This window comes from Mobula hypostoma, chromosome 11 (assembly GCF_963921235.1).
Source record: "Mobula hypostoma chromosome 11, sMobHyp1.1, whole genome shotgun sequence".
NCBI lineage: Eukaryota > Metazoa > Chordata > Chondrichthyes > Myliobatiformes > Myliobatidae > Mobula > Mobula hypostoma.
This window is the reverse complement of record NC_086107.1, coordinates 46,452,300-46,477,182: the sequence shown is the minus strand read 5'-3', so window position 1 is coordinate 46,477,182 and position 24,883 is coordinate 46,452,300. Positions and strand designations below refer to the sequence as shown.

Genomic DNA, 24,883 nt, shown 5'->3' with positions numbered 1-24,883 from the left:
AATGTCCATGAAAATGACATCCCTATTAATAAACCGGTGGCAATTACTACTGATGGGGCCCCAGCAATGCGCAGTGTGCGCGTTGGTTTTATAGCACTAAAAGTCACTGCCTACTTAGGGTCAACTTATCTATGTGAAATTGCATTTTCACACATGAAAATTATTAAATCTAAGAACAGGAGCTAACTTACTGATAGACACCTCACTAGGGTTCCCAATTTTCTCACTCCCAAATAACAGACAAAAGTAGCAGCCAAATCCCGGGATATTTGTGTTTACCCCGAGAAAGACTACCATGACCATGAAGTCTTGCGTGGGCACCTGTGTGCGCATGCGCGTATGTGCCGATTTTTTTTTTACCCCTCAAATCGGTTTTGGCTTAATTTTCATTATTTCTACTTTATATAAGCTGTGTATTTATCATATCATTCCTACTTTTACTATATGTAAGTGTTATTTTAGGTTTTATGTGTTATTTGGTACGATTTGGTAGATTATTTTTTGGGTCTGGGAATGCTCAAAATCTTTTCCATATAAATTAATGGTAATTGTTTCTTCGGCGTAAAGCATTTCCACATGAAAGGTTTAATAAGACCGCTGCACCTTAGCCGGGGAAATACGGGACAATTGGCAACCCTACACCTCACAGACTGTCTCAGACTGGCTGTCTGTAGTTATGAGCCAAATTTCAGGGAACTAGCAGAAAGTATTCAGCCACAGTCATCACACTGAGCGCAACAGTCAATTTTTATTCATTTATTATTCGTGTTGAAATAAAATTAAATAATGAAATTTAGAATTAAAGGTGTGAAGTATGTAATATTCTTAAAGAAAGACAGCTATGGCCTGTTTGATATGCTAGTTACAGTGTTTTCTTGTTTGAATTAATTTGAAAGTTTGACAAAAGTATTTTGTGTAATTCAAATACAATTCGCCCAAATAAAAGGCCTCAAATTGGAAGTACAATCTGAGCTCTAAATGATTTAGTAGGTAGATCTTGCCTTTCACTGAGGTCAAGGTAGGGGATCTTGGGCTTAAAAAGGTTGGTGACCACTAGACTAAAGAGTGCTGCCCCAGTAGTAAGGGCCATGAATATATGATCAAGGGAGGATGAGGATTATTTACACGACTGCTTTCAATTATACACTAGATAGTCTTCAAGGAATCATCTTCAGATAATCTGGTGGAATGTAGATTGTTCAACTTTGCTATGGAATGGAGGCATGAGCTTTCCAGGGATTTTCCAGGCATTAAGCAGGCAATATCTTCAGAAAATTTCTCGGGATTATGAATTTTCAGGATACAGTAGAGGACAACAATTAATTCTCGCTCCAACTACTTTAGGTGTTATGCAATTGCAAGAAAAAGAAAACAGACAAAATACTGTAAATACATGCATTTTTTTCTGTTTTTTTCATAAAATTTGTGCCTTAACTTACCTGCATCTTTGGCTGTTTTTCCTCCTGTGCTTTTTGCATTTGGATCTGAAATCAAAGAAAGGATATATGAGGATCCTGGGATATCCTGACCATGGATTGTGATGGTGACACAGATTTTGCATGTTTACATCCATGGTGTGCAATGCTCTCAAATATCATGTAAAGTCAGTGCTGGTAGGAAAGTTGAATATTTAAACAATCTTATGGCTGTGCTCATTATTGAATAATGGAGACACTATTCACAGAATTAACTAGAAGATAATTGTGTGTAACCTCTCATCACAGCGCTAAGCAGTATTGCATCTGTATTGTACTGTCTCAGTACTTATATATTTGTGTGCTGTAGCACATTTTTATTCACGGTTATTTTTTAAATAACTATTCTTTGCATTTCTGGTTAGATGCTAAATGCATTTCATTGGCTTTGTATCTGTACTTGGCACAATGACAATAAAGTTGAATCTAATCTAATCTAATCTAATATCAAAGTAGTAAAATGGATTCAGCAGTGGCTGGATGGGCGAAGCCAGAGAGCAGTGGTGGATAACTGTTTGTCAGATTGGAGGCCGGTGACTAGTGGTGTGCCTCAGGGATCTGTACTGGGTCCAATGTTGTTTGTTATATACATTAATGATCTGGATGATGGGGAGGTAAATTGGATTAGTAAGCATGCAGATGATACTAAGATAGGTGGTGTTGTGGATAATGAGGTAGGCTGATAAATGTGGGGTGCTACATTTTGGTTGGACTAATCAAAATAGGACATACATGGTAAATGGTAGGGCATTGAAGAATGCAGTAGAACAGAGGGATCTAGGAATAATGGTGCATAGTTCCCTGAAGGTGGAATCTCATGTGGATAGGGTGGTGAAGAAAGCTTTTGTTATGCTGGCCTTTATAAATCAGAGCATTGAGTATAGGAGTTGGGATGTATTGTTGAAATTGTACAAGGCATTGGTGAGGCCAAATTTGGAGTATTGTGTACAATTTTGGTCACTGAATTATAGGAAAGATGTCAACAAAATAGGGAGAGTACTGAGAAGGTTTACTAGAATGTTAGCTGGGTTTCATCACCTAAGTTACAGAGAAAGGTTCAACAAGTTGGGTCTTTATTCTTTGGAGTGTAGAAGGTTGAGGGGGGACTTGATAGAGGTATTTAAAATTATGAGGGGGATAGACAGAGTTGACGTGGATAGGCTTTTTCCATTGAGAGTGGGGGAGATTCAAACAAGAGGACATGAGTTGAGAGTTAAAGGGCAAAAGTTTAGGGGTAACATGATGGGGAACTTCTTTACTCAGAGAGTGGTAGCTGTGTGGAATGAGCTTCCAGCACAAGTGGTTGAGGCAGGTTTGATGTTGTCGTTTAAAGTTAAATTGGACAGCTATATGGACAGGAGAGGAAAGGAGGGTTATGGCCTGAGTGCAGGTCGGTGGGACTTGGTGAGAGTAAGAGTTCGGTATGGACTAGAAGGGCCGAGATGGCCTTTTTCCGTGCTGTAATTGTTATATGGTTATATTTACTCCATGCTGCCTATATTTATTGTAGATATCTCTCTTTTTGCGAGCCAAGTTTCCAATAACCCTTGAAAACCATGGCTTTCTCAAACTTTTATCCTTTCCTTTCAACCTAACAGGAACATAAAGATTCTGTACCCTCAAAATTTCATCTTGAAATGACCTCAATTTCTCTATTACATCCTTCCCATAAAACAAATTGTCCCAATCCACTCTTCTAAATCCTTTTGCATTTCCTTAAAGTTAGCCTTTCTTGAATCAAAAATCTCAACCCTGGGTCCAGACCTATCCTTCTCCATAATTATATTGAAACTAATGGTATTGTGATTGTTAGAGTGGATTTCTTTTTGGGTAGATGATTTGTTTACACTTAAATGACTTTGGCCACCAGACTTCTATTTTATCTGTTTGACAAAGGACTGTGGATTGAGTCCACCACAATGGGCTTCCCAAAAGGTGTGAATACCAGATGCTTCTGGTAGTTTGACCTGATGCTGTAGTTTCGAAGGCAGTATCACCTATACATTATAAATATTAATTGCCTTCTATGTTAGCACCGGAAATGCCAAATAAATAGACTTAACTTACATTCCTAAAGTCTGTGGATACCAACCCAGACATGTTGGCGTCAGGAGGAAAGGATGGTGTGATATTTTGTATGTAGCTTCAATGGGAAGCATTGTCTATAACTTTTAAGTAGCAATTACCTTTGTATTTAGCATATAAATATTGACCCCACATTTAGCTAGCAGACCTTTCTGCGGAAAGCATCTCCATTAGTAAGGTGCCTACTGTACCTTGTTGTGTCGAATAAAGAAGCTACTTTGTATCTACCAGTGACTCTGTCTCTCTGGTAATTTCATCCATGCTACAACAGTGATCACCGGTCCCGAAGTGCTCCCCAACACAAACCTCTGTCACCTGACCTATCTCATTCCCTAACAGGATATCCAACACTGCCCCTTCTCTAGTTGGTACCTCTATGTATTGCTGCAAAAAACTATCCTGCACACATTTTACAAATTCCAAACCATCCAGTCTTTTTACAGTATGGGCTTCCCAGTCTATGTGTGGAAAATTAAAGTCTCCCACAATCACAACTTTGTGCTTACTACAAATATCTGCTATCTCCTTACAAATTTGCTCCTCCAATTTTCGCTCCCCATTTGGTGGTCTAATATACACCCCTATAAGTGTTACTACACCTTTCCCATTCCTCAATTCCACCCAAATAGCCTCCCTAGACGAGCCCTCTAATCTATCCTGCCAGAGCACCGCTGTAATATTCTGTCTGACAAGCAATGCAACACCTCCCCCTCTTGTCCCTCCGAGTCTATCACACCTGAAGCAATGAAATCCAGGAATATTTAGTTGCCAATCACACCCCTCCTGCAGCCATGTTTCACTAATAGCTACATCATCATACTTCCAGGTATCAATCCATGCTCTAAGCTCATCCACCTTTCTTTCAATGCTCCTAGCATTAAAATAAATGCATTTAAGAAATTTTCCACCTCTTTCTCTTTGTTTATTACTGACCGTGAAAACAACTTTACTATCTCCTTTTCCTTCCTTCTCTCCTACATCTGTTCCTACAGTCTGGTTCCTCTCCCCCCTTGTATCTAGTTTAAATCCACTGGAGCCTCTCTAGCAAACCTACCTGCAAGAATATTTGTCCCCCTCCAGTTAAGATGTAAACCGTCCCGCCAGAACAGGTTCCACCTTCCCTGGAAAACTGCCGAATTATCTACAAATCTGAAGCCCTCCCTCCTGCACTATGTCTCCAGCCACTTGTTGATCTGCGTTATCTTACTATTTCTAAACCCACCTGCATGTGGCACTGGTGGCAATCCTGAGATTGCTATCCTGGAGGTCCTGTCCTTTAACTTGGCACCTAACTCCCTAAACTAGCCTTTCAGAACCTCCTCACTCTTCCTATCCACGTCATTGGTCCCTACATGGACCACGACATCCAGCTGTTCACCCTCCCTCTCGAGAATACTGAGAACTCGATCTGAGATATCGCGGACCTTGGCACCAGGGAGGTAACAAACCATCGGGGATTATCTATCTCTTCCACAAAACCTCTTTTCTGTCCCCCAAACTATCGAATCCCCTATCACTACTGCTCTCCTCTTTTCCCTCCTTCCCTTCTGAGCTGAGGGTCCCGTCTCAGTGCCAGAGACGCAAACACTGTAACTTGTCCCTGGTAGGTCGTCCCCATCAACAGTATCCAAAATGATATACTTATTATTGGTGGGAACGGCCACAGGGGTGCTCTAACTAACTAACTAAAATGACTAACTATTCATTTTGACCCAGTTGTCTGTGTTCTTGGTTATGTTTCAGAAGGTTTCTGTTGATGGCTCCACCTTCAGATTTCAGCACCCTGTTGAGGTGGTATTTCAGTGGAATATAGAGGGAGTACTACATTCCGAAGCAACTGTGTAATCAACTTTGTCCTAACCTATTAGTTGATAGATCACTGGCATTTTCCTTTGTAGAACAGCATGCTGTATTGTGTCCCATGTATTTTACAACTGCAGAAACTATACATAAAAAGCATCATGAGGTACTTAGCACACGTATATGGACTGTTTGGTCACTGTCTCAAAGAATAAATGGTACATTATTCTTCCAATACAAACTCATTCTGATGATACTGCATTTTTGAAAATTTAAAAGAAAAATTGTCCTTCCTGGAAATTTAAATGAAAAGCAGGAATAATAGACAGATTCGGCTGCCTCCATACAAAGAGAAGCTAAATTACTCTTCACATTTGAAAGTATTTCTGTGAGCAACAATGTGCACAATTTACCTGATGTAACTTGAAGTACTGTTGAAGTACAGACTTTCTCCAAAGAGTCCGGATAAATTTCAATGATTAACTCAGTCCCATTATCTGTGGATATATCAGGCTGCACTTTAATACTGCAGGGTATGTGAAAACCCCCCTCGTTTGCGCGTTGTAAATCTGGTACATCAGCAGTGAAGAAATTATCTTCCTCGCATGGATCACGTATATCTTTCAGAGGTGCAGTCACTTTTTGTGGTCCATGTAGTTGTTCTGCTAACAATTTCCAGTGAAATAGTTGTTTTTTCTCTGTTTCTTCCTTTATTTTTCTCTTCAGGAATATTTTAATTTCCATTGGAACTCCAGTGGGAATGGTAACATTCCAATTCAGGTAGGCAGTTTTACCATGCCAGAGTTGAAAGGGATTTGCTATATCACTAATTGTAGGAGCTGAGGAACAAGCAAAAAAAAATGATGTAATATAAACACAATATTTCATTTCTCTGACATAAGAGATTCTGCAGATGCTAGATATCTTGAGCAGCACACACAAAATGCTGAGGAACTCAGCAAGCCAGGCAGCACCTATAGAGGTGAATAAACAGACAACATATTGAGCCAAGACATAAGTCATGAAGCAAATATAATAAATTTGTTTTTATGATGTACATTTGATATGAAGGAATTGAAACATTGACTGTTTATTTTTCACTTATCTTTATATTTTAATAAGTAGAGGATATCAGAGTAGTCAGATTCTTTTTTTTTAAGAATTATGAATTAAACCGCAAATTTGGATCTTTGAAAGGACAATTGTGACCACTTAGCTAATACCTGGACAAAGGCTATCCATGAAATCACCCATTATGCAAGTGATTTTGCTTTCCATTCTTGTTTTTGATGTAAAGAGATGTAGCTTCCAGTTGAAATATTAAACTTAAGCCTTTAGTTGAGGTGACATTTGAAGGGAAGTGAATTGAACACTCATCAACCAGAAGAGAAACTGACCTGATTCCCTGGTGTTGAATAGAGTCATGGAAAGTTTTGAAAATCATATCCCCCACTTCAGTATTTCTGTACAATGTATATTAAGTGTGTGCAACATATAGAACTACCTTGACATTATATGAGCTTTTTCTTCAATTCTGAGAACATGTCTAAACTGTTTTTAACATCTTTATATAATGTGGTGTGTTCAGAGTGCATCATTAAAAATGGAGATTTTGCCTTTACTATAATCAGACATGTCAATCACTGAAATGTTATCTGTGAGTAAGTGGTTGGCAGGTTTGATCTGCTTTTTTCATTGGTTCGCACTAACTGGAATCTACAGATGCCAGTTTAAAAGTTATACAATAATACATATTATGTGTCGGTTCCAGAGCAAAATTCCAGATACATTTAAAATGGATGAATTGTGGAATAATTCTCGCCCAGTTACACTAATTTGGCATGGTCCTGTCTATGAAATGCAGGTCTGTAGAAAAGAGACACGTTCCTCAAGTCCTGTTGCAAATTTCAGCAATCTACTTTGCCCAGAGAGGTTGGCAGATGGAATGTATACAGTATCTTCAATAATTTCCCAGGCATAAAGCAGGCAATGTTTGCCGAAATTTTGAAGGGATTAATGAAAAGTGAATCTCACGTTGTTTGCAACAGAAGCCTTGCAATTGTAAACAATATTCCTGCAGTTTTTTATGGATTTTCCTTACTTTCATCCCTCAACTTATTTGCATGTCCATTTGGTTCTATTTCTTCTTCTGTTCCATTCGAAACTGTCATCAATGAAAGGATATTGTCTTTCAGGAATTTAGGGAAATATTCCCTGTGTGTGATGGTAAGTGAATTATCCTGATAACGTTCTCAGGAATTAAGAGATGGCAATCAAATGCAATTTACAGAAGCTGGAAGAAAACCACTAATTTGTATCGATGACAACATTGACAGAGGCATGACATTTCTGACATTTACTAAACAGCTGTTTGTATTTTGTGAAATTATGCAGTGCTGTTGTATTGCAGAGTATAGGCAGAGACTAGAGAGTGCAGCCCCAGTAGTAAACGCCATGAATATATGATCAAGGGAGGAGGAGGATTATTTACATGACCGCTCCAATTAGTGGACTAGACCGTCTTCAAGGAATCATCTTCAGATAATCTGGTGGAATGTAGGCTGTTCAACTTTGCTACAGAATGGTGGAATGAATTTTCCAGGGATTTTCCAGGCATTAAGCAGGCAATGTCTTCAGAAAATTTCCCGGGTAAAGAATTTGGAGACAACAGTAGAGGAACAACAATTCACTCCAACTAACTTTAGGTGTTATACAATTGCAAGAAAAAGAAACAGATTAAATACTGTAAATACTTGCATTTTTTCTGTATTTTTTCATAAAATTTGTGCCTTAGCTTACCTGCATCTTTGGCTGTTTTTCCTACTGTGCTTTTTGCATGCGGATCTGAAATCAAAGAAAGGATATGTGAGGAGCCTGGGATTTACTGACCATGGATTTTGATGGTGAGACAGATTTTGCATGCTTACATCCATGGTGTGCAATGCTCTCAAATAACATGTAAACTCAGTGCTGGAAGGATAGTTGAATATTTAAACAATCTTCTGGGTGTGCTGGTTACTGAATAATGGTGACAGTATTCACAGAATCAACTAGAAGATAATTTTGTGTAATCTACAGAAACTGCAATGCAAGCAAAAGCTCACCAAGTTTTCAACAACTGTGTGTCCCAACAAACATATTACCTTCATTTTTTCCTGAATCCTGGTTAGTCGAATCCTCTTCTTTTCTTTTACGTTCATCAGGCTTTTCCCGGGTGCCCACTGAATCGAAATAAAGGAAATGTGTCTCCATCAACTCAAGCAATGTAAAAGTGACAGAACAGTGATACATAGCCAGAATTTTACCACACGTAAAAACATGTAGCAACAACTGAACTTGTATGTTTCGGTTCCAAAGCAAAATTCCAGATACTTTTAAAATGGAGGAATTGTGGAATAATTCTAGTCTAGTTATACTAATTTGGCATGGTCATGTCTATGAAATGCAGGTCTGTGGAAAAGAGACACGTGCCTCAAGTCCTGTTGCAAATTTCAGCAATCTACTTTGCCCCAGAGAGGCTGGCAGATGGAATTTATACAGTATCTTCAGGAATTTTCCAGACATTAAGTAGGCAATCTACACTGGAATTTTGAAGGGATTAATGAAAAGTGAATCTCACTTTGTTTGCAACAGAAGCCTTCCAATTATAAACAATATTCCTGCTGCATTTTTTTCCGGATTTTCCTTACTTTCATCCCTTAACTCATTTGCATGTCCATTTGGTTCTATTTCTTCTTCTGTTCCAATTCAAAACTATCATCAATATAAGGATATTTTCTTTGAGGAATTTAAGGAAATATTCCCTGTGTGTGATGGTGAGTGAATTATGCTGATTACGTTCACTGGAATTAAGAGATGGCAATCACATGCAATTTACAGAAACTGGAAGAAAACCACTAATTTGTACTGATGACATCACTGACAGAGGCCTAACATTTCTAACACTTTCTAAACAGCTGTTTGTCTGTTGTGATTTCATGCATTTCTGTTGTATTACAGAATATAGTCAGTGACTAAAGAGTGCTGCCCCAGTAGTAAGGGCCATGAATATATGATCAAGGGAGGATGAGGATTATTTACATGACTGCTTCAATTAGTGGACTAGACCATCTTCGAGGAATCATCTTCAGATAATCTGGTGGAATATAGATTGTTCAACTTTGCTACAGAATGGAGGAATGAATTTTCCAGGGATCTTCCAGGCATTAAGCAGGGAATATCTTTAGAAAATTTCTCTGGATAAAGAATTTGCAGGCCACAGTACAGGAACAACAGATATTTCCCACTCCAGCTACTTAAGGTGTTATGCGATTGCAAGAAAAAGAAACAGACAAAATACTGTAAATTCTTGCAATTTTTCTGTATTTTTTCATAAAATTTGTGCCTTAGCTTACCTGCATCTTTGGCTGCTTTTCCTACTGTGCTTTTTGCATGCGGATCTGAAATCAAAGAAAGGATATGTGAGGAGCCTGGGATTTACTGACCATGGATTTTGATGGTGACACAGATTTTGCATGTTTACATCCATGGTGTGCAATGCTCTCAAATAATTTGTAAACTCAGTGCTGGTAGGATAGTTGAATATTTAAACAATCTTCTGGGTGTGCTGGTTACTGAATAATGGTGACAGTATTCACAGAATCAACTAGAAGATAATTTTGTGTAATCTACAGAAACTGCAATGCAAGCAAAAGCTCACCAAGTTTTCAACAACTGTGTGTCCCAACAAACATATTACCTTCATTTTTTCCTGAATCCTGGTTAGTCGAATCCTCTTCTTTTCTTTTACGTTCATCAGGCTTTTCCCGGGTGCCCACTGAATCGAAATAAAGGAAATGTGTCTCCATCAACTCAAGCAATGTAAAAGTGACAGAACAGTGATACATAGCCAGAATTTTACCACACGTAAAAACATGTAGCAACAACTGAACTTGTATGTTTCGGTTCCAAAGCAAAATTCCAGATACTTTTAAAATGGAGGAATTGTGGAATAATTCTAGTCTAGTTATACTAATTTGGCATGGTCATGTCTATGAAATGCAGGTCTGTGGAAAAGAGACACGTGCCTCAAGTCCTGTTGCAAATTTCAGCAATCTACTTTGCCCCAGAGAGGCTGGCAGGTGGAATTTATACAGTATCTTCAGGAATTTTCCAGACATTAAGTAGGCAATCTACACTGGAATTTTGAAGGGATTAATGAAAAGTGAATCTCACTTTGTTTGCAACAGAAGCCTTCCAATTATAAACAATATTCCTGCTGCATTTTTTTCCGGATTTTCCTTACTTTCATCCCTTAACTCATTTGCATGTCCATTTGGTTCTATTTCTTCTTCTGTTCCAATTCAAAACTATCATCAATATAAGGATATTTTCTTTGAGGAATTTAAGGAAATATTCCCTGTGTGTGATGGTGAGTGAATTATGCTGATTACGTTCACTGGAATTAAGAGATGGCAATCACATGCAATTTACAGAAACTGGAAGAAAACCACTAATTTGTACTGATGACATCACTGACAGAGGCCTGACATTTCTAACACTTTCTAAACAGCTGTTTGTCTGTTGTGATTTCATGCATTTCTGTTGTATTACAGAATATCTTCAGTGACTAAAGAGTGCTGCCCCAGTAGTAAGGGCCATGAATATATGATCAAGGGAGGATGAGGATTATTTACATGACTGCTTCAATTAGTGGACTAGACCGTCTTCAAGGAATCATCTTCAGATAATCTGGTGGAATGTAGATTGTTCAACTTTGCTACGGAATAGAGGAATGAATTTTCCAGGGATCTTCCAGGCATTAAGCAGGGAATATCTTTAGAAAATTTCTCTGGATAAAGAATTTGCAGGCCACAGTACAGGAACAACAGATATTTCCCACTCCAACTACTTAAGGTGTTATGCAATTGCAAGAAAAAGAAACAGACAAAATACTGTAAATACTTGCATTTTTTTCTGTTTTTTTTCATAAAATTTGTGCCTTAACTTACCTGTATCTTTGGCTGGTTTTCCTACTGTGCTTTTTGCATTCTGATCTGAATTCAAAGAAAGGATTTGTGAGGAACCTGGGATGTACTGACCATGCATTGTGAAGGTGAGACAGATTTTACATGTTTACATCCATGGTGTGCAATGCTCTTAAATAACATGTAATGTCAGTGCTGGTAGGAAAGTTGAGTATTTAAACAATCTTCTGATTGTGCTGGTTACTGAATAATGGTGACACGATTCACAGAATTAACCAGAAGATAATCGTGTGTAATCTACAGAAATGGCAATGCAAAGAAAAACTCGTGAAGTTTTCAACAATTCTCTGTGTGTCCAAACAGTCATATTACCTTCATTTTCTCCGGAATCCTGATTATTCGGCTCCTCTTCTTCTCTTTTATGTTCATCAGGCTTTGCCTGGGTGTCCTCTGAATGAAAATAAAGGAAATGTGTCTCTATCAACTCAGGCAATGTCAAAATGAAACAACAGTGATTCATAGCCGGAATTTTGCCAAACGTAAAAACATGTAGCAACAATTGAATTTGATGTGTCTCGCTCCAAAGCAAAATTCCAGATACTTTTAAAATGGAGGAATTGTGGAATAATTCTAGTCCAGTTATACGAATTTGGCATGGTCCTATCTATGATATGCGGGTCTGTAGAAAAGAAACAGGTCTCTCAAGTCCTGTTGCAACAGGACGATGCATGATCTAGAGCGTACGTTGCCTCCAGAAAAGAAGCGCAGATGGCCAGAACATCTACCGAGTTGGTGTACACATAGAATGCAACACCTCACGCAACCACCGGGTATTCACCTTACTATCTGTTGTTTGGGATGGATCCCCACTTGCCCGTGGATGCTCTGCTGGGGCAAGAACAGACGGTGGACCGGAAACATGACTGGCTAGCTGTACACCAGAGCCGACTGAGGGATGCACATGCCAGAGCAAAAGAATACTCTGAACAGAAGGTGGCAGAATGCATTGCCTGACAGGAGGACAAAGTGTACTGTCCCAGAGTTGATGTGGATGCACTGATTTACTTGAGGAACAGAACATTAGGCCGTAATGAGATCCAGGATGCTTGGAACTCAACGGTCTACAGGGTGATAGAGGTACTGGGCAACACATACACTGTGGAACCTTGGGAGGGTGGGCCTAGCAAGAGGGCGAACAGGGTAGACATCAGGCCCCGTGAGAACCATCCCGCTCCAGCTACCCGAAGGAGACTGCAAACTCCAGTAACCCAGGCCAGCTCACCCCTGGGGCATGAATCAGATTCTGAGGGTTCAGAAAATGGTATTATTGCGATAAAAGGTATGTCAGAACAGGTTGCACAGAGTCTTGACCCTTGCCTAGACAGCATAGCTTCTGAAAATATGACACCTTCTGGAACTGAGACGGGGAGCTGAGGACAGCTAATGCAGGGGCAGAGGTCGGAAGCCCTCTTGTAGCAGCACTCTGCAGGAGTAAACAAGTAAATGCTGGACAGCACCCTAACCCACATCGTGAACCAAGGTCCGTCCTTGATGAGGTCTCCATAAGTCCAGCAGCAGTGTCTGAGATACTGGCTAGTCTCAGTTCAGTTCTCTTTAGAGAAGCAGTTAAGGAGGTTAAAAGTACCCTTGTAGTGAGCGAGTAATCGAAGACAATTATTTGAACGCAGGGGAGAATGTAACCGGGTGACCGTCGGATCTTCTTCAGTATCATTAAAAATGTACTTAGGCATCCATCCATGTAATGCTAGAATAGCTGTCTGTGCCTTTAATGGAGACAGTGATGTCATTACGCATGCGCAGGATAGTGGGGAGACCATTTTGTTTTCTGCTGAAGACGCTGGTGGGGCGTTGGAATTGAGTTCCTCCCCGAGACTGGGCATGGTGAGGAAAGGTGAGGATTAATTGACAATATCCATGTGAATTCGTTTATGCTTGTTGGCGGATCGAGAATATCAGTAATTTGACATGTTTTACATGTGGATGCTTTAGAATTTCACGAGTAAAGGCATCGTTGCCGGATCGCGTGGCTCATGCAAAGTTCCTCACCATCCAAGTAGGTCAATCTTCCTGTAATTTAACTACCAGGCAATACCTTGTAAGAGTTGTGCCAAAGTGTACCTTTTGTCTAATTTTATTGTATCAGGACTGACCGCGTAACGTGAATGTTTAGTCTCTGTTCGGAAGTTCAGCTCGTGTGTACGTCTTAGATGAGATGTATTCACTTACATTTTTTGCTGTTATGTATAAGATACAGGGTGGGTGGGATCCTAATGTTGTTTGTATTATGTTCCTTCAAGATTGCCACTACCGTATTAGTACCGTATTAGTTCTGGTATTTTTATACTGCATACACAATTCTGTCCATACACAAATGTGTGGATCGAAATTTAAACTGAGATTATTACTGCAAAATCTGGTTGTAAATTCGTTCGTTTTGTTTTGCGACCCTCTTCTGGCACTTAAACATCTAAAACAGATAAAGGAATTAAAACCCAAAGAAGTATTTGTTGTCCTGAGTGTGTACTTTTCCCCAGGCTATAAAATTTGGTACCAGGAGTGGGGTTAATTCCAAGCCAGTTTAGAAGGTCTCCGATTGTTGTATGCAGTATAATTTACAATACCTAATACAGTAGTGGTGAAGACAGGACTGTGTTCCTGTCGGGCGGAAGGAGAGAGCATGGTGGAGCCTCAGGACTTGGCCAGTATGTCAGCAACTGATGTCAGCACGCAGAGCGGAGACATGGACCCAGGGATCTGCGGGCCGTGAAGCCATCGCGTTTGCAGCAAAGGATGGCTGCAACTCCTTTTTGCAAGCTTGTGAGAACTTTAAAGACGTTTACTATGTCACGCTCAGAGGACACATCAGTTGAAATTGATTTGAATGAACAAATTAGGGAATTGCGTAGTGGGTATGATGAAGCCGTGGCAACTATAAATAAATTAAGCAAAAGGTCCTATGGAGGAGGAGGAGAAGATGGCGGCGCGACGCAGCCTGTGCGGCCACTCCGGTGAATGATATCTGTAATCTGTCAAGTAGGGTGCCGTGCACAATTCTGATTTGATGGAGACAGACGTGAGAGAACGGAGGAACATCTGGAGAAACTTCTGAAATGCCTTTCTGCTGCAGCTGTTACTGTGTGATCTAGAGTCTCCGGAGGGGAAGGACCCGAGTCCTCGGCTTTGCTTGTTGCTCGGCAGCCGGGGCGGGGTAGAAGCGCTCGGCAGAGATGGTGCTCAGTGCTCGGTGCTTGGTGTCAAAGGGCTGGTCGGAGGCTCGAAGTTTCCGGACGGACTCAGAGTTGGCTGTGGTCGGTGCTGTCAATGCATTGACAGATGTCGGTGCCTGGAGGTTTATGGCAGAGAGAGTTTCTCACTTCTGCTGCCTGCTATCGGGGACTATCAGGAGTCGATCAGAACTTTGAGGCTTTTTTTTAACTGTTCCCATGGTCTGCTCTTTATCAAATTATGGTATTACTTTGCACTGCTGTAACTATATGTTATAATTACTGTATGTGGTCTTGTCAGTGTTAGTCTTTGGTTTATCCTTTTTTTGTGATATCACTCTGGAGGAACATTGTATCATTTCTTAATGCATCCATGCATTTCTAAATGACAATAAACGAGGACTGAGTGTCCTCATAATCTAATAATCTAATCTATGGATACATCCCAAGGGAAAGACACATTGTTCCATTTATGGGGGATGTTGGGAAAGATGGGAGGTCTGCTGATGACTTTATTGAAGAAGTACAATGTGCACTTCATTGTAGAAATCAGTCTGACCAGGATCAGTATGACTTTACGTCCCTGCTCAGGGGTACAGCCTTAGAGGAAGCACGTATGCGCAGTGATGCTGGGGAAGACCGGGCTGATGACTTGTTCACCTAACTCAGGGAAGCTTTTAGAGACCAGCGTGGTGCACCCCAGCTGTTGCATAGCTTCTACAGTCGCAAACAGCGTGAGGGTGAGTACAGAGAAGATTTACTAGAATGTTACCTGGGTTTCATCACCTAATTTACAAAGAAAGGTTGAATAAGTTGGGTCTTTATTCTTTGGAACGTAGAAGGTTGAGGGGGGACTTGATAAAGGTATTTAAAATTATGAGGGGGATGGATAGAGTTGATGTGGACAGGCTTTTTCCATTGAGAGTGGGGGAGATTCAAACAAGAGGACATGAGTTGAGAGTTAAAGGGCAGAAGTTTAGGGATAACATGAGAGGGAACTTCTTTACTCAGAGAGTGGTAGCTGTGTGGAACGAGCTTCCAGCAGAAGTGGTTGAGGCAGGTTCAATGTTGTCATTTAAAGTTAAATTGGACAGCTATATGGACAGGAAAGGAATGGAGGGTTATGGGCTGAGTGCAGGACGGTGGGACTAGGTGAGAGTAAGAGTTCGGCATGGACGAGAAGGGCTGAGATGGCCTGTTTCCATGCTGTAATTGTTACCTGGTTATATATGGTTATATGGGTGAAGATGTAAGAGAATTTTCACATGCCCTAGCCCAAGCTCTTAACTTGCTACTGAAGCACTTCCCTGATGCCGTGACCAATAAGAGAGTGGTGCTAAGAGATCAGTTTATAGAGGGGATCCGGGATCCTTCCCTCAGAAGGGAGCTCCACAGATTCGTGCGGGACCACCCTCAGTCCTCAATGACTATGGCTCGTCTGTGGCTCGTAGACGAGCTCCTGGGAAATACAAAGTCTGGAAAGTCAAAGTGTAGCAGTAGCCAGGCACAGTGGTCGACTCTTAAAGCTCCGGAATCTCAGTCTGTCACACTAGATGACGTCCTTAAAGTGGTCGCAGAGCAGGACAAAGCCCTTTGTGAATTGACTCAAGCAGTGAAAGATCTCACTGTACAGAGGGATTTTACACGCGCTACTAGCAGCAGACATAACTTACAGCCTAGGTTCACAGAAGATGGGCAACCAATATGTTTTAAGTGTCAGGTGGAAGGGCATTTGGCCAAGAATTTCCCACAGTAGCGGGGTGCAAGGGAAGTGGAGTCTGCATCCTCCCGCCCTCAAGAGGTTGGGAGTTGGGCGATTCAACAGAACCTCATAGATACAGATAATGTACAGCTACCCTGTGACAGCTGCTGCAATGCGCTATAGGGACATGTCCATTTGTGGAGCTTGAAGTATGAGGTGTCGCTGTCCGTTGTCTGTTCGACACAGGTACTCAGGTAAGCACCCTGACCGAGCAGTTCTTTCGAGAACACTTGAATGGAGAGGTTGAGGGTATGTTGTCCACTGCTGGCTGGCTTAGGCTAGCAGCTAAAAACGGTCTTGATATTCCTTAGCTTGGGTATCTAGAGCTAGAGGTTCAGGCAATGGGCATGAAGATACCAAATTATGGCTTTCCAGAAGTCAGGGATCCTGTTAGCACCAAACCACCTATCCCATGTATTGTTGGCATGAACATTATCAGCCAGTGTAAGCAACTTGTCTACACAGTGTTTGACTTTGATGTCCAGTATCGTCCATGTTGGAGCAATACCGTGGCTGATGCAGTCTCTAGGCAGCCATTTACAGGGGAGCCTGAGCCTATCTCAGAGGATGCCGAGATTGATGGGTCTGTGGCGATCTGTAGTTTGATCAATCGCGGCACTGCCCTTGACCCGGCACTGGTTATCGCTGGTCTTAACAGCTGTAGGGTTAAGCAAATTCAAGCCTGGGAAGCTGGTACTAGTGATGTAAATGGTCCAATGCAAGGGAACACTCCAACCCTCCCACGTTATTCTAATGGGGACTTGCATACTTTTCAGCAGCAAGACCCTGTGTTAGGTGTCCTAAGACAGCGGTCCCCAACCACCGGGCTGCAAAGCATGTGCAACCGGGCCACAAGGAAACGATATGATTTGGCGATATGAGTCAGCAGCACCTTTCCTCATTCCCTGTCACACCCACTGTTGAGCTTGAATGCACGCAAGGTCATTACCCGCGCGTCATCCATGTCAGCACAGGAAAGAGATCAATTCCTCGAGCTTACAGATGACGGCGGGCTGAAAAGTATGTTTGACATAACATCTCTGCTGGCATTCCGGATCAAAGTCAAGGCTGAATATCCTGAGATAGCCACGAAAGCACTGAAAACGTTGCTTCCATTTCCAACATATCTCTGCAATGAATGCAACGAAAACTAAATTGTGGAATAGACTGGACATAAGGAACCCCCTTCGAGTATCGCTGTCTCCCATCACCCCTCAATAGAATCGTCTTGTTGCAGGGAAACAAGCCCAGGGCTCCCGCTGATTCAGCGATATTGGTGTGTTGCAACGATTTTATATGTTCATACGGGGGAAATTTGTGCTGTATGTTTAATATCCAAACATTACTTAGAATGTTATGATGCTTTTGACTTATAAGTGACTTATAATTGACTTATCACTATATTCATGTGAGGAAAATATGTACTGTGTGTTTCATATTAGGTTCTTTAGATAAACCCCTTTAGAAATGAAATTGAGTGTATTAGTCATAGATGACTTATCACCTATATTCTGGTCGTGATTAACATCCAACCCCCGTACAGAATCACCAAAAACGATTTGTAGAAAAAAATCGGCACGTATACGCATGCGCACACTGGTGCCCGTGCATGGTCATGGTAGTCTTCTCGGGGTAAACACAATGTATTTGACGGCTACTCTTGTCCGTTGGCAACCTACCACCATGCCAACACCCCCCCCCACCCCGGTTTGGCCGGTCCGCAAGAATGTTGTCAATAATAATAATAAACCGGTCCGCGGTGCAAAAAAGGTTGGGGACCCCTGTCCTAAGAGACTTATGGGATCAGAAAAGAAAGCTGAGTGGCCAGGAGCGTAAAACTCTGCCTAAACCCGTTTTGTCTCTGTTCAGGCACTGGGACAGTATCAGGGAGCGTAAAGGGTTACTGTGTGGGGTAGTTGAGGATGAGAAGCTTGGGGAGTGTTACCAGCTTCTGGTACCTAACAGCTTGAGGAACAAAGTGTTAGAGAATGTACATGACTCTATGGGCCATCAAGGTATAGAACGTACTCTGCAGTTGTTGAGATGTCAATGTTTTTATGTGGGCATACACGAGGATGTGGCACGGTGGGTCAAAAATTGTCCATGTTGTGTACTTACTAAGATGCCGCAGCCTAGGATTCACTCGCCCATGAAGTCACTTCTGGCTTCTAGGCTGCTTGAAGTTGTAGCTATAGATTTCACTGTGTTGGAGCCGGCAACTGACGGGCGTGAGAATGTCTTAGTGGTCACGGACGTTTTCAGTAACTTCACCCAAGCATTTCCGACTTTGGATCAAAAGGCGGATACCACAGCAAGGGTGCTCTTGAGGGAATGGTTCATGAAGTACGGTGTCCCTGAGAGATTGCATTCTGACCAGGTCTGTAAGTTCGAAAGTCAGGTCATAGCTGAGCTTTGCAAAATACACGGGGTAAAGAAAAGCCGTACCACAACTCATCATCCTACTGGAAATGCACAGTGCGAGCGTTTCAACAGGGCAATGCATGATCTGTTGCGTACGTTGCCTCCAGAAAAGAAGCACAGATGGTCAGAACATCTACTGAGTTGGTGTACGCATAGAATGCAACACCTCACGCAACCACCGGGTATTCACCTTACTATCCGTTGTTTGTGGTGGATCCCCACTTGCCCGTGGATGCTCTGCTAGGGCAAGAACAAACGGTGGACCGGAAGCATGACTGATTAGCTGTACACCAGAGCCGACTGAGGGATGCACATGCCCGAGCAAAAGAATACTCTGAACAGAAGGCGGCAGAACGCATTGCCTGACAGGAGGACAAAGTGTACTGTCCCAGAGTTGATGTGGATGCACTGATTTACTTGAGGAACAGAACATTAGGCTGTAATAAGATTCAGGATGCTTGGAACACAATTGTCTACAGGGTGGTAGAGGTACTGGGCAACACGTACACTGTGGAACCTTGGGAGGGTGGGCCTAGCAAGAGGGTGAACAGGGTAGACATCAGGCCCTGTGAGAACCATCCTGCTCCAGCTACCCGAAGGAGACTGCAAACTCCAGTAACCCAGGCCAGCTCACCCCTGGGGCATGAATCAGATTCTGAGGGTTCAGAAAATGGTATTATTGCGATAAAAGGTATGTCAGAACAGGGTGCACAGAGTCTTGACCCTTGCCTAGACAGCATAGCTTCCGAAAATATGACACCTTCTGGAACTGAGACGGGGAGCTGAGGACAACTAATGCAGGGGCAGAGGTCGGAAGCCCTCTTGTAGCAGCACTCTGCAGGAGTAAACAAGTAAATGCTGGACAGCACCCTAACCCACATCACGAACCAAGGTCAGTCCTTGATGAGGTCTCCATAAGTCCAGCAGCAGTGTCTGAGATACTGGCTAGTCTCAGTTCAGTTCTCTTTAGAGAAGCAGTTAAGGAGGTTAAAAATACCTTTGTAGTGAATGAGTAATCGAGGACGATTACTTGAATGCAGGGGAGAATGTAACCGGATGACTGTCGGATCTTCTTCGGTATCGTTAAAAGTGTACTTAGGTATCCATCCGGGTAATGTTGGAATAGCTGTCTGTGCCTTTAATGGAGACAGTGATGTCATTACGCACGCGCAGGATAGTGGGGAGACCATTTTGTTTTCTGCTGAAGACGCTGGTGGGGCGTTGGAATTGACTTCCTCCCCGAGACTGGGCATGGTGAGGAAAGGTGAGCATTAATTGACAATATCCATGTGAATTCGTTTATGCTTGTTGGCAAATCAAGAATATCAGTAATTTGACATGTTTTACATGTGGATGCTTTAGATTTTCACGAGTAAAGGCATCGACGCTGGATCGCGTGGCTCATGCAAAGTTCCTCACTCCAAGTAGGTCAGTCTTCCTGTAATTTAACTATCAGGCAATACCTTGTAAAAGTTGTGCCAAAGTGTACCTTTTGTCTAACTTTATTGTACCAGGACTGATTGTGCATGTAACCGCGTAACATAAATGTTTAGTCTCTGTTCGGAAGTTCAGCTCGTGTGTACGTCATAGATGAGATGTATTCGCTTACCTTTTTCACTGTTATGTATAAGATGCAGGGTGGGTGGGATTCTAATGTTGTTTGTATTGTGTTCCTTCAGAATTGCCAGTACCGTATTAGTACCGTATGAGTTCTGGTATTTTTTATACTGCATACACAATTCTGTCCATACACAATTCTGTCCATAAACAGATTGTATCGGCAAGGACTGGTTGTAAATTCATTCGTTTTGTTTTGCGACCCTCTTCTGGCAAGTAAACATCTAAATTAGTGGACTAGACCGTCTTCACGGAATCATCTTCAGAGAATCTGAGAACCACTTTATCGGCACCTTCATTATGACCGCCACAATGAGCAGGATTTCCCAGTGCCCACCATTTTAATTGTTCTTGCCATTCCTGTTTCAACATGAAATCCTGCAGATGCTATAAACCTTCAGAGCACACACAAAATGCTGGAGGAACTCAGCAAACCAGGGAGCATATATGGAGGTAAAAAAAGTCAACATTTTGAGCCAAGAGACATGCAGTGAAGAAAATGACATAAATTTGTTTTATGATGTGCAATTGATCTGAAATTATTGAAACGTCAACAGTTATAGACACTGCCTGACTTGCTGAGATCCCTAGAATTTTGTGTGTATTATGCATTTAATTTCTTTCCTGTGCAGTCATCCTTAAACACAATTTACAACATAATTTGATAATAATTTTGTGAGCAATACATTAAGTTCTCATCTGCTATTGTCTAACTTAACCCAAACTAAATGTACAATAGGTGAACAAATTGAGATTGTTCTCTCAAGTTGCCTTTTAGTGCATTGATACCATACTGTTTGAGAATCTTCAGATGAACAATTTATAATGAATAGATGGCAAGAGGATTTGTGAACAGCAAAATCAGTTCTAGATTCATCAAATGTGAATCAAAGGCTTCACTATTTACACTTATGTTTCCATTTAATAAACAGAGGATATCAGAATGGCCAGAATTCTTAAGATTTTTGAAGTAAACTTGGAAAATTTGGATCCTTAAATGGAGTTTGTTGATGATAGTGAGTTTTCAGCTAAAACCTGTTTAAATGACTATGAAATCACTCAGTATGCGAGTGACTTTGTTTCACATTCTTGTTGTTGATCTCAAGTAGTGTAGCTACCAGCTGAAATATTAAACTTCAGTCTTTAATTGAGATGACATTTGAAGGGAGGTGGATTAAACATTCATCAACCAAAAGAGAAGCTGACCTGAAATCCCTGGTGCTCACCCCAGTCTCTAATTGTTTTGAGAATCATGTTCCCCAGTTCAGTATTTCTTTACAACGTATAGAAAGTGCATACAAAATATATTACTACCTTGACATCAGAGGAGCATTTTTTTTCAAGTTTGGGAACGTCTAAACTGTGTTTAACACATATATATAATTTTGTGTGTTCAGAGTGCAACATTAAAAATGGACATTTTACCTTTAATATAATCAGACACGTCAATCACTTACCTATTGGAAGTTGGGGATCCTGACTGGTCAAAAGCAGTTCGCAGTTTTGATCTCCTCTTTCCATTGATTCACACTTACTGGTATCTACAGATGCTAGTTTAAAAGATATTTAATTATATATACGAATCTAAGCTTTCCACACAATATATAAAATGTATCAACACTTAATTCAGAGTGCAGGTTTTGAATTTTCACACTTTTCCCCATTGAGCTATTCTGTATTTGTTGCAAATAACTACAAAATGTTCAAAGTAAATTTACTGTAAAAGTTCATACTGTATATGTCATCATATACTACCTGGAGAATTGTTTTCTTGCAGACATTCAGAGTAGAATGAAGACAAACAGTAGGTATGCACAATCAAAAACTGACAAACAACTAATGTGCAAAAAAGATGCACTGTGTAAATAAAAAATAAGTAAATAAATAACACTGAGATTGTGAGTTACATAGTCCTTGAAAGTGTCCATTGGGTGTGGAATCAGCTCAGAGTTGGCATGAGTGAGATTATCTACCCTGGTTCAAGAGGATATTTAAATTTTAAATATTTTAACATTTTAAGTCTTTCCACATCTTGCTTTGATAATTACTTGTAATGTATATCCACATAGAGAATTTTATTTCTTGATATAGAGCCAAGTTAATACTAAATGCTCTCTTTTAGTATATCAAGTGCTGTCCATATCTGAACTTAAAACTTCTTTGTTTTAACACCGAACTATAATTTCTGTCCAGAAATTATATTTCCTGCATTTTTATTACACTAAATAAGTGCTGCATTTACGCAATTTGCAGAAATGCTAAAGGTTGGAGTTCTGGCAAAATTTTTTTCTAAAAAACGTTTAGATTAGCCTTTGGCCATTTTGGTTCAAAAGGAGATTTATGTAAATATCCAATGATGGCTGCCTGCAAACGCTGCAGGTGCCAGGTCGTTGTCACTAGGGATCATGGGAAACGTGACTCGGCTTCAAAGTAGACTCTTCAATCTCGGCAGTGAATCAGAGTGAAGGAAACATCTTCAGCATCAGCAATGGGAAATGAGGCAGGCCTGATCAGAGAGTGAAATATTCTTTCCCTGTTAGGACATATCATGCTATGTGTGGTTTACACTTGAGTGCAGGGCTTGCTGTTTGTTTTATTTTAAATGAAAAAAATAAGTTATATAATACAGATTTGCCACATCTATCAATTAAAAATGAGCTGTCAACACCATAGTGATGTTAAATTGTGTTGGATTACACACAGAAAATGACAATTGAGCTGAAGTTATTTGCATCTTGAAGTATTTGATCCCATTTCATGACTAGTGAGACATCTCAAAGAAATTTGAACAACTTAAAGGATATTGAAACACTATTTATGTGCATTTCACACATAAAGCACACTAAAGGCTTTCAATTAGATATTAAATGGTATTTTATTAGATCTAAAATAATACTTGATAACTCTTCAGTGGAAATGTTTTCACCACCCAAGTGCAGTGAACAAGAAGCAAGTGCTGATTATTGTATTTGAATAGTTAGATGTTAAATGTTTTCATGGCCATTAATGATTGCTTTCAAACATCATGTTAACACTATTTAATTTGTACTAAATATACACAATATTAGCTAAATGTACAATGACTTTGTTTAAAAAAAATAGAACCCAACACAATAATTTGATTTTTGAAACCTAAATAGAAAATTGTGAAATAGTGGTGTGCTAGTTATATTTACTATCTATATTAATAATTTCATTCGGGCTCGTCAGCTGTGTTTCGTAACTCATCGAGGAGAAGAAAAACTCTGATCTCAAACCTCTGCTGTCTTGCAGCTACAGTATATCTGCTCACAGGAAGGCTTTGGGAGTAAACCCCATGGGAAAAATCTGTAGCTGGAGTCCCTAAGGCAGTCCTGTATTGAGTTCAATGCTGACTGGCAACTCCTGCGATGCTGCTGGTGCCAAACTGTATCAGTCTCTGCAGTTCCTTCAGGTTCATCAGATGTGTGGAGAGGGCGAGCTTGCTACATGGACAACGGCTTGTTCTCCGTACTGTACTGCCCGGGCTTGCACATCTAGACAGCTAGCATGTAACATCCATGGTCAACCCTGACCAACAGAGACCTCATCATCAATGGAGGGAACACAGTATGAGTTATTTAAGTTTATCTAAAAGTCAGAGTACTGGTGAACTTTATCTCTTTAGAAAATGTTAGGTTGTTTTTTTCACGTTTCGGTTCAAAAGGAGATCGATGTATATACTGTATCAACGATGGCTGCCTGCAGACGCTACAGCTGCCAAATCCTTGCCACTAGGGATCATGGGAAGTGTGACCCAGCTCTAAAGTATTTTCTTCAATCTGACACAAGAGATTATGTCTGCTGGTTCATCTATAAATTCAGGTGAGTTACAGAATGTTATCCAGTTTTAAATATGAACCAAAACATAATTTAACTGGGAATGTTGGTGTCTATTTTTGTGCCTGAATTACAAGTAATAATAATGTAATGACTTACTAGTCAGTACCAGTATAGACAATTGAATTGGTTGCCATCATGTTAGGCTTACAGTGGGTGGATGAAATTGCCCATACAAGGTTGTATTTTGTTTCAATTCCTTTTCAGTTTTGATGAGTCTTATAAGAAATCATTCTAGTGGTAGGTCAGATGTATTGTTGGAGGCTCAAACATTATTTTAGATACAATGTCACAAAGAAGAGAAAATCTGCAGATGCTGGGAATCCAAGCAACACAGACAAAATGCTGGAGGAACTCAGCAGGCCAGGCAGCATCTATGGAAAAGAGTACAGTCGATATTTCAGGTAGAGACCCTTCGGCAGGGCCTGCCAAAGTCCTACAACTCTCTACTACAACTTTCTGGCTTCTCAATGTCACATCACATTTACTACCTCATCCTGAATGCTGAGTGACTGAACCTTCTTGACCAGCCTCCCATGAGGGACTTTGTCAAATGCCTTATTGAAGTCCATGGAGACAACGTCCACTGCCTTACCTTCATACATTTTCCTGATAACTTCCTCGAAATACTCTACAAGATTGGTTAGACATGAC

General features: G+C 40.8%; 1 protein-coding gene across 4 annotated transcripts in view; it reads right to left on the bottom strand.

Annotated features, from left to right (window-relative positions):
* The window catches only part of LOC134353700 (dextranase-like), a 75,084-nt gene that overhangs the window by 33,751 nt on the left and 16,450 nt on the right, over window positions 1–24,883 (bottom strand). For 3 of the 4 annotated variants that reach the window (XM_063061973.1, XM_063061976.1, XM_063061975.1), the window contains exons 5-13: window positions 21,829–21,921; window positions 11,699–11,776; window positions 11,351–11,395; window positions 10,099–10,176; window positions 9,755–9,799; window positions 8,504–8,581; window positions 8,160–8,204; window positions 5,774–6,199; window positions 1,440–1,484 (exon numbers count right to left, since the gene is read on the bottom strand). In XM_063061973.1, the coding sequence (XP_062918043.1) occupies window positions 1,440–1,484; window positions 5,774–6,199; window positions 8,160–8,204; window positions 8,504–8,581; window positions 9,755–9,799; window positions 10,099–10,176; window positions 11,351–11,395; window positions 11,699–11,776; window positions 21,829–21,921 (933 nt within the window). The remainder of the gene's footprint in view (window positions 1–1,439; window positions 1,485–5,773; window positions 6,200–8,159; window positions 8,205–8,503; window positions 8,582–9,754; window positions 9,800–10,098; window positions 10,177–11,350; window positions 11,396–11,698; window positions 11,777–21,828; window positions 21,922–24,883) is intronic. The other variant, XM_063061974.1, reaches the window with a different exon arrangement.